General features: G+C 50.3%; 1 protein-coding gene across 2 annotated transcripts in view; it reads left to right on the plus strand.

The window, feature by feature from the left end:
* Positions 1–10,934, plus strand: part of LOC147100008 (NT-3 growth factor receptor-like) — a 945,826-nt gene that overhangs the window by 596,845 nt on the left and 338,047 nt on the right. For both annotated transcript variants that reach the window (XM_085968572.1, XM_085968573.1), the window contains exons 9-10: positions 8,953–8,976; positions 10,493–10,563. In XM_085968572.1, the coding sequence (XP_085824698.1) occupies positions 8,953–8,976; positions 10,493–10,563 (95 nt within the window). The remainder of the gene's footprint in view (positions 1–8,952; positions 8,977–10,492; positions 10,564–10,934) is intronic.

Genomic DNA, 10,934 nt, shown 5'->3' on the forward strand with positions numbered 1-10,934 from the left:
CCAATTTCACTCAGAGGGTGGTGAATCTTTGGAATTCTCTACCCCAGAGGACTGTGGATGTTGAGATGTTGAGTATATTCAAGGCTGAGATTGATAAATGTTTGGACTCGAGGGGAGTATGGGGATCGGGCGGGAAAGTGGAGTTGAGGTTGAAGTTCAGTCATGAGCCTATTGAATGCCGGAGCGGGCTCGTGGGGTCGTATGGCCAACTCCTGCTCCTAATTCTAACGTTCTTAATTGCCTTTTAAAAGTTCCTATGGAATCTAATTCCACCACTCTTTCAGGTAGTGCATTCCAGATCTTAACAACCCTCTGTGTGAAGAAATTTCTCCTCATTTACCTTCTAGTTCTTTTACTATTTATTTTAAATCTATGACCTCTGGTTACCAACCCACATGCCAGAGGAAATAGTTTCTCCCTGCTTGCTCTATCAAAACCCCTCAAAATTTTGAGTAGCTCTATTAGAAAGAAAGAAAGACTTGCATTTCTATAGCGCCTTTCACGACCACCAGATGTTTCAAAGTGCTTTACCGCCAAGGAAGTACTATTTGAAGTGGAGCCACTGTTGTAATGTAGGAAACGCGGCAGCCAATGTGCACACAGCAAGCTCCCACAAACAGCAATGTGATAATGACCAGATAATCTGTCTTTGTTATGTTGATTGAGCTATAGAATATTGGCCAGGACATCGGGGATAACTCTCATGCTCTTCTTCGAAATAGTGCCATGGGATCTTTTATGTCCATCTGAGAGAGAGCAGACGGGGCCTCCTATTTAACGTCTCATCCGAAAGACGGCACCTCCGACAGTGCAGCATTCCCTCAGTACTGCACTGGAGTGTCAGCCTAGATATTTGTGCTCAAGTCTCTGGAGTGGGACTTGAACCCACAACCTTCTGACTCAGAGGAGAGAGTACTACCAACTCTTTTTAATATATCATTTATTGAAAATTAAAAACATTTACAACATCGTGATCATTCCATTGTATCATACCAACCCATTCCGCTGCTCTGCACAGCCATTCCTCCACCACATATTAACATCAAAACCTGAAGTTTAATTTGTCTCCCATAACATATACTAATCTATTGTACTTTAAAAATTGATCAGTAATCATGGCTCTGAATAAGGGAAGTGTGCCTGATAATCCCCCCATCATTTAATCTCTGGCCCTTCCCTTCTCTCAAGCTCCTTCCCAACTTTTCGGGCAGCTGTTGCTTTCTCCTGCAGCCTCCGGCTCTTTATCACCTCCTGTTTGAACCTTCCCTGCAGTTTCAGCCTCTTCCTTACATTAGGTTTGGGCCGAGGAGCTGCCCCTTCTCCCTCCTTCTGCCCCTCACCAACCTTTCCCTTTCCACACGATGCCACCCCACCCCCCACTGCCATGTCTCTGTCCCCCTCTGACTTCTCACTCTCGAGTTCTTCTGTAACCTCCCATCCCTGCTCCCCGTCAGATACATAATCTCCCTTAGAGAGTCTTCCTGCCATCACGGTTTCTCCAACAGTGTCACTCCCTTCAGCCTCATCTCCACTGCTGACCCTTGCTCCCTGTTTCTTCTCTCTCTGGGTCAATGGTGCATCTGCACCTATCTTGCTCCCTTCTGGCATTTTTGTCTCCCTGCTCCCGTCCTGCTGCCTCTTTAAGGCTCCTACCTCTTGCACCCTCTCCTTGTCTTGTCCCCTCCTGCTCCCTGAGATGTCCGGCTCCCTGTCTTTCTTTGGAGCACTTACACTTACCCCGCAGCCCGCTCCTGCCTCCTCTCCCCCCGCAGACACCAGATTCTTTAGGGAGAGCCGAGCCGTATTATGGCTTGACTCTGCCCTCAACCCTTGCTGCCTTCTGCTGTCTTTGTCCTTTTCCACCGTACTTGATGTTTTTTCCACCATCTCCATCCTGTTCTCTGCCCTGCAATTTTCTGCCTCTTCCTGCTCTATTTTCTCCTTCAATTCAGCAGCTGTGTCCTCCCCCTGCTCTGCTCCTCCAGCCGCTCCACTCACTCCTCCTGCACCTCCTTCTCCCATCTCCTCGTCACTCAAGGGGCTTCCTTCTGCCTCACACTCACAGTGGGTGGGGCCTTTGTGACACACCCCACAGCTCTCCACCTTGCAGCTCCGAGCGATGTGTCCAGACTAGCCGTAGTTATAACAGTACAAATCTGGACAGCTTATTACAAAATGGTCGTGTCCAAGACAATAATAACAAACCTTCACCTGGTTATCATGCAGTACCTGGAAGTACTGCACTCCTTGCATTGTCTCGAATTTCATGCTATACGGCAATGACTTCACCCCCTCTGGGAACCGTACCTTTACGTAACGTGTTCCATCTGCTACCCACGTTCCTGGATAGTTATTGCTGAGCAAATTTTAATATCCCACGACTCAAATTTTTTGATTAGCACATCGTCCTCAATATAAATCGGCAGGTTTAAGAATGAGACCACCACCTCTTCAGAATATAGCAGAGATACCTCCAAGAACTTATCTCCAACCTTCAAACTCAGTAAAAGTCTTTCCAACTCCTCTCGGCCACTGACCGTCACCTCGAACCCAACATTCGGCTTTGGTCGACAGACAAAGCAGCGTCCCTCGCCGTAATCCTCATGTACCGCCTGGATAATATCCCAAGCTCGTATCTCCTTATCCTCGCGCTGAACCACCACCGTGTTTTCTTTTCCAAACCTCCTGGGGTCCCGGCCCAAATCTTTGGGCCTTTTTTTCTCCCTTCCCCCAACATTTTCTCCCCTGATTCAATTCATCCTTTGGAGCATTGTCCTCTGAGGGACCCGACACCCCTCAGCTGCTGTTTAAGGACCAAAAAGGCCCTAAAACCTGAAAAAAGAAACCACCACCAACTTTTTACAAACTCACTCCAACTCCCTGCAGTAATCAAGCACCCAGCAGCATCTGCTCACTCCTAGCCCCTCCCGCCTCGAGAGTGCTACCCACTGAGCCACTGGATGACATTAGGGCTCCCCTTAACCTTCTTTGCTGTAAGGGAACAATCCCAGCTTCAACAGTCTCTCCACAGAACTGAACTCGCTCATCCCTGGTATCACCCTGGTGAACCTGCGTACCCTCTCCAGGGCCTTGACACCCTTCTTAAAGCGTTGTGCCCAGAGTTGAACACACTACCTCAGCTGAGGCCTAACCAGAGATTTGTAAAGGTTTAGCATGACTTCCTTGTTTTTATATTCAATGCCCCTATTTACAAAGCCAAGTATCCCATACACTTTCTTAACTGCCTTATCAACTTGCCCTGCCATCTTCAAAGATTTGTGAATATTCATCTAAATCTAAAAGAGAAAAGGTCGGTTAACCTTTGGGGCCAGGACCCATTGTTAGAGCTGATGAAAGGTCGCAATTGAAACATTACCCTCCCTTTCTTCTTCAGATACTGACTGACCTCCTGTGCATTTACTTTAGCTATTAAACAATACACTGTGAGGAGGCTGTCTCCTTCAGCTGCTGTTTCCTCCGAGAATATGTATAAGAATTTCTGGGCTGTTCCAACATGCATTCTGAGACGAGTCATGTGACACACCAGTCCTCACTGTCATACCCGTCCTCACTGTCACACTGGTCCTCACTGTCACACTGGTCCTCACTGTCACACTAGTCCTCACTGTCACACCCCTCCTCACTGTCACACCGGTCCTCACTGTCACACTAGTCCTCACTGTCACACCGGTACTCACTGTCACACCGGTCCTCACTGTCACACCGGTCCTCACTGTCACATCGGTCCACACTGTCACACCAGTCCTCACTGTCACACCGGTCCTCACTGTCACACCGGTCCTCACTGTCACATCGGTCCACACTGTCACACCGGTCCTCACTGTCACACCCGTCCTCACTGTTACACCGGTCCTCACTGTCACACCTGTCCTCACTGTCACACCCATCCTCACTGTCACACCTGTCCTCACTGTCACACCGGTCCTCACTGTAACATCGGTCCACACTGTCACACCAGTCCTCACTGTCACATCGGTCCACACTGTCACACCCGTCCTCACTGTCACACCAGTCCTCACTGTCACACCAGTCCTCACTGTCACACCGGTCCTCACTGTCACACCCGTCCTCACTGTCACACCTGTCCTCACTGTCACATCGGTCCACACTGTCACACCGGTCCTCACTGTCACACCCGTCCTCACTGTTACACCGGTCCTCACTGTCACACCTGTCCTCACTGTCACACCAGTCCTCACTGTCACACCAGTCCTCACTGTCACACCGGTCCTCACTGTCACACCCGTCCTCACTGTCACACCTGTCCTCACTGTCACATCGGTCCACACTGTCACACCCGTCCTCACTGTCACACCAGTCCTCACTGTCACACCGGTCCTCACTGTCACACCCGTCCTCACTGTCACACCTGTCCTCACTGTCACATCGGTCCTCACTGTCACACCCGTCCTCACTGTCACACCCGTCCTCACTGTCACACCCGTCCTCACTGTCACACCTGTCCTCACTGTCACATCGGTCCTCACTGTCACATCGGTCCACACTGTCACACCCGTCCTCACTGTCACACCGGTCCTCACTGTCACACCTGTCCTCACTGTCACACCGGTCCTCACTGTCACACCGGTCCTCGCTGTCACACCAGTCCTCACTGTCACACCTGTCCTCACTGTCACATCGGTCCACACTGTCACACCCGTCCTCACTGTCACACCTGTCCTCACTGTCACACCAGTCCTCACTGTCACACCCGTCCTCACTGTCACACCTGTCCTCACTGTCACACCCGTCCTCACTGTCACACCTGTCCTCACTGTCACATCAGTCCATACTGCCACACCCGTCCTCACTGACACATCGGTCCACACTGTCACACCGGTCCACACTGTCACACCAGTCCTCACTGTCACACCAGTCCTCACTGTCACACCTGTCCTCACTGTCACACCAGTCCTCACTGTCACACCGGTCCTCACTGTCACACCCGTCCTCACTGTCACACCTGTCCTCACTGTCACATCGGTCCACACTGTCACACCCGTCCTCACTGTCACACCAGTCCTCACTGTCACACCGGTCCTCACTGTCACACCCGTCCTCACTGTCACACCGGTCCTCACTGTCACACCCGTCCTCACTGTCACACCGGTCCTCACTGTCACACCGGTCCTCACTGTCACACCCGTCCTCACTGTCACACCTGTCCTCACTGTCACATCGGTCCTCACTGTCACACCCGTCCTCACTGTCACACCGGTCCTCACTGTCACACCGGTCCTCACTGTCACACCCGTCCTCACTGTCACACCTGTCCTCACTGTCACATCGGTCCTCACTGTCACACCCGTCCTCACTGTCACACCCGTCCTCACTGTCACACCCGTCCTCACTGTCACACCTGTCCTCACTGTCACATCGGTCCACACTGTCACACCCGTCCTCACTGTCACACCGGTCCTCACTGTCACACCTGTCCTCACTGTCACACCGGTCCTCACTGTCACATCGGTCCTCACTGTCACACCCGTCCTCACTGTCACACCCGTCCTCACTGTCACACCTGTCCTCACTGTCACATCGGTCCACACTGTCACACCCGTCCTCACTGTCACACCAGTCCTCACTGTCACACCCGTCCTCACTGTCACACCCGTCCTCACTGTCACACCTGTCCTCACTGTCACATCAGTCCATACTGCCACACCCGTCCTCACTGTCACACCGGTCCTCACTAACCTAAATGTTAAAGACACTGAGGGTGAATTTCAATTTCAATAGGAATGCAAAACTGACAGTAGTGGATTGGCTGCCCAATATGTGCCCCGCCCGACATACGGCCCCACCTGATGTTCCTTGCCATGCACCCCTGCCGAAGTTGAATTGCACTGCCACTGTGTCCAGTAAAGCTTTTTCGCAGACTGAGCAAAACTTTGCACATTGTCCAATAGTTCAAGGTAGATGCTGAGAGGATGTTTCCCCTGCCTGGGGAGTCCAGGACCAGGGGTCACAGTCTCAGAATAAGGGGTCAACCATTTAGGACTGAGATGAGGAGAAATTTCTTCACTCAGAGGGTGGTGAATCTTTGGAATTCTCTACCCCAGAGGGCTGTGGAGGCTCAGTCGTTGAGTGTATTCAAGACAGAGATCGATAGATTTTTGGATATTAAGGGAATCAAGGGATATGGGGATAGTGCAGGAAAGTGGAGTTGAGGTAGAAGATCAGCCATGATCTTATTGAATGGCGGAGCAGGCTCGAAGGGCCGAATGGCCGACTCCTGCTCCCTATTTCCTATGTTCTTATGTTCGCATTATTTTTCCATCTATTTATGAACCCATTAACTGTCGTCTTGTAATCATGGTACTTTGTAGCTGTTGTCTCACATCAATTGCCAGAAGGTCTCATCCCAGAGGATGTGATAGGTCACTTTTGAAATAATTACATTTTGGGGCTTTTTTTGCAATACTGCCTCCTTCTCTCAGACACGCTGACCTGAGGGGGTAGGGTAGGCACTAAGGTCAGTGACAGCTTCCTTGGGAGCCCCTGTGTCTGAGCCCCTGTGTCTGAGCCGCTGTGTCTGAGCCCCTGTGTCTGAGCCGCTGTGACTGAGCCCCTGTGTCTGAGCCCCTGTGACTGAGCCCCTGTGTCTGAGCCCCTGTGTCTGAGCCCCTGTGTCTGAGCCCCTGTGACTGAGCCCCTGTGACTGAGCCGCTGTGTCTGAGCCCCTGTGTCTGAGCCCCTGTGTCTGAGCCGCTGTGTCTGAGCCCCTGTGTCTGAGCCCCTGTGTCTGAGCCGCTGTGTCTGAGCCCCTGTGTCTGAGCCCCTGTGTCTGAGCCGCTGTGACTGAGCCGCTGTGTCTGAGCCCCTGTGTCTGAGCCGCTGTGTCTGAGCCCCTGTGTCTGAGCCCCTGTGTCTGAGCCCCTGTGTCTGAGCCCCTGTGTCTGAGCCCCTCTGGCAAACCAAAGGAGAGTGAGGCAGGAAGGCTGGAAGCTCCCCTCCCACCTCACTTAATTACCTGCTCGTATTGTAGGTGCACGCACTCCGCTATCCTCAGGGGAAATTCCAAGGCAATGGAATGGGGGAGGAGAGGAGATCCAGTGTCCATTTTCCTTGTGCTTTGTGCCTGGGGAATGTGTTATCTGAGTGCTAACCACAGGAAAATTAGCCCCACTCCACCCAGTCACAACCCATCCTTTCTTTTTCTGACACTTTCTGCTTTGCTGAGCATTTCCAGCACTCGTGTTTTTTATACTCACTAATTTCCACTTGTTATTTTGCTAGCTGACGGAGAGGGAGCACTCACCTAGGCCACAGCCTTACAGTCACAGGTGATGGATCAGCAGGAGGTGTAGTGGAGTGATGGGATGGGCAGTGCCAGGTTCTCCTGCCCTCCCCCCCCCCCGTCCACTTGAGGTGGAACATGCCATCCAGCCGCAGACAGGAACTAAGAAACCTTTCATACTGGAAGCTGTCAGATTGGAGTCAGAGGGGTAAAAATTGGGTATCGCCTATTTTGGGGTGTTAATATCGACCGGGCGCACAGTTTAGCGCCCGGCGCTAATTATCGCCTCTGACTGCAAAATTCGTCTCTATCGCCCCTTTTGATTTGAGCGCTAAATCAGGCGCTATACACCTCTCTTAAGGTGCAAACGTCGGGGAGCGAGGCGTTACCTCAGAACGCTACCGAAGCTCAGGCGATGTCGGTTACCATGGAAGCCAGACAGACTGGCGCTGTCCAGTTCTTAAAGGGGAGGGGCCATCTTGCTGGCCAGCCACTCCCTGCTCATTGCAGCCTTGAACCTCGGCCTGCAGAGACCTCAAAAGCAATTGTGTTGGAAACACTAATGGATAGGCCCGGGGAAAGAGCTCGGCGCTTAAGAACCTCAAAAGTGGTGCTGAGGGCCAAAACTCCTTAGGACAGCGTTAAATATTTCCAGACGTGTCTCTCCCTCTCACTCTGCGTGTACCAAAGATTTTGCCGACAAGAAAGGCAGGAAGCGCATGCCTTTAAATAGCGCTCCCTCAGCACCTTCCCGACTTGAAAACATTCCTCTCTACCTGTCGTTCCTAGCGGCAGGCGCTAAGGCAGGGGGCGTGACTCAATATCCGATCCGGGGCGTTATCGGGGCGTTGCGCGCTCAACTGAACGTCACAATCTGCGGGCACAGGAGATCGTGGCGGTAGTGTTTAGCGCCGCCGCAAAACGACTGGTCAATTTTGCGAGCGGCGCTAAAATTGCTGCGCTCGGGCGCTAAGTTCCTAGCGCCCCATTAGCGCCCCCTCACCCCTCACAACCATTCCTAATTCTGCTTCTAGGCTTGAATAATTGCAGTATCCATACTTTTTAAGTCAGCAAGAACCCTCTTGGTTTATTACAGACCAACAGGAACATTCAGTGGCAGCAAAAGCATTGCTACAAAAACTCCCAGGTGAGCTTTCTGCAACAAAATAATGGAAAGGCTGGGCATGGATCATGAGGCTCTCCATCCCAAGGCACGTTTGATAGATCTGCCTTCGCTTCCCGAAGTATTTGCGTGACAGGTGCAGGCAGCTGCCTGTTGGCACCGGTCTAAGAGTTGTGACAGAAACTTCTGAAAAGGAAAAAAAAAATCCTGAATTAAAAGCTCACTGTCCCCAGAGAGTTAGAATTGTATTAAATGAGTGAGTGGACATATCTTTAAGGAGCAGTGGAAGGACCTTGGCCCAGCAGGTAAGCTGCGCACACTCCCAGCACTGCTGTGACAAATGTCAGCTTCTCTGTGGCAGTGCCCTTGAGAGGCACAGTTTGTAAAATGGAGGACCTCAACGTGCAGTTGGTAATAAATTTGTGCTCCTCCGCATGTTGACAGATTTAGCTCGGTGTTAACTGCAGCTTCACTCTGCAGCCTCTCAGCGTGAACCCAGGAGCTAAGTTGCCCAGCCTGTTTTCTTTCGAACTAAATTACATTCTCCTTTTCTGTTTCCTCTCTGCAGAAAGCCTGGAGAACTCCTTTTATAGTAAGTATCTGTTCGTTACTAAGCTTGGATTGTACCCTCTTTATGGGTTTGAAGAGAATTGCTGTGAGCGAGGAGCATGCTCCAGAGAGGCTACTTGCTACGTCACTCTGTGTGCCAAAGCACAGAGGTCATAATATGACAAAATGCTACAGCAAGACTATTAATTACTAAGTGGGCTCCGTCTCCATCAAGTAGCATCACGCACCAGGGACACAATGATTTGTTGATGCATGCCATTTCATGTTGTATGATATAAAAAAGGTTGCCGATCACATGTTCATGAGGGCAGTGCCCCTTTAATAAATGAATACAAATAATGTTATATACCAAACTGACAAGGATGTAGAAGAGTGGGGATGTGAGAGAATGAGATGACGCTCTTAACTGGCCTGGTTTACAGTTTTCCCAAATTATTATTTCCTCAGGATTCCACACCACTCCCCACTCAAGAGAGCTGCTGTGTGACTTGGTGCCAAGTCCCTACCATTGGCCCTTGGCAACTGGTTGGGTTCAACTCCACATCTTAGAATTCCTTCTATTAACCAGTGGCTTGCTCTCCGGGGAATGAGGGAATGAGGGCCAGTTACACAGGGTGAAGTTCTCTTCCCTTGTCAGTCAGGTGCACTTCCTGCTGGTTTGCACAAGACAGATAATTGACAACATCCCTTGAAATGCTGATGAGCCAGCTGTTAGGGAGTGGAGAGTGAGGGGAAAAGCACAAGTCAGCAAAAAGCATATTAGATTGTAGTAAAATACAGAGCAATCAGTGAGTGTTCTGGCAGGCGGACACTTGTATAAAGGAACAGGATGTGCAGTCAGGCAGCTCACATACAGAACAGTATCTAACCTGTGCTGTAGCTGACCTGGGAGTATTTGATGGGACAATGCAAAGGCAGCTTTCATCCGTCTCTAACCCGTGTTGTATCTGACCTGGAAATGTTTGATGGGAAAGTGCAGAGGGAGCTTTACTCTGAATCTAATTCATGCTGTATCTGACCTGTGCATGCCAAATGGGACAGTAATTTCCTGATACTTGAAGGAGGTGTCTGTTTAAATCACCTCAGGATTGCCCGACTTTTTGTCTGATTTGTTGTCACGAATCACCTAATTACTGTGAAGACCTGCATCTTGAACGCTCCGCCCTGTATGGTCCGACATAATAATGCACTACCTGGGGAGAGGCACTCAGGATATAAATGAGCCTACTCCTGTCAGAACTATTTATCAAAGCTTCCAATTATTATCAGTAATTCTGCAGATCTGTGTACTTGGATCCAGTCCAACCCCTGGCTTTGAAGAGAAACCACTTGGGTTCAAGCCAGCAACTGAGCCTCTGTTAACAGTCCAGTGCCCTGAGTTGCCCTGTCTGTGTTACTGAAGAAGCATTACTGCATCCCTTTTAAAGGGAGAGTGAGGGAACCTTTAGGGACGAGGTTCCAAACGACGTTTGAGGTTGTTTGTGAGCAGTTGCGCAATTATTTGGCACTCTGGGCAACCATGTGATCTCTTTTTCTAGTTCCATCATTTGAAGTGACGACAGGTCCTCCCGTCAGTGTAACCCACAAGCCCGAGGGAGACACTTTTGGCGTGAGTATCTCTTTAAGTGGAATTACTGCGCTGTCATTTAGCTGGGAAATGTTAAGCTCATTGATTATTCTTCGGACACAAGGCAGCAAAGAATGAGCGGGATCTGTTCAGGTACATCCTTCCCTTCTGACGTTCAAGGACAAAGCGTTTGAAGTCACTCCTTTTATCTTGTCCATCATTCTTTAAATTTGAAATATCAGGTTCGATCTCCCAATTGATGTTTGTTGGTGAAACAGTCCTGATATAGAATCATGTTAACTTCCCCCAGGAGTTCCCCAATCGATCAGTTTAACAGGTTGAAAAGAGCACTTTGTCAATAAGCCTGAGGATCATTGCCTGTAACACAAGCAATACACAGGCAGGTTCAGAGT

Source organism: Somniosus microcephalus, chromosome 27 (assembly GCF_052327205.1).
Source record: "Somniosus microcephalus isolate GS21.2 chromosome 27, FLI_Smic_1.0, whole genome shotgun sequence".
NCBI lineage: Eukaryota > Metazoa > Chordata > Chondrichthyes > Squaliformes > Somniosidae > Somniosus > Somniosus microcephalus.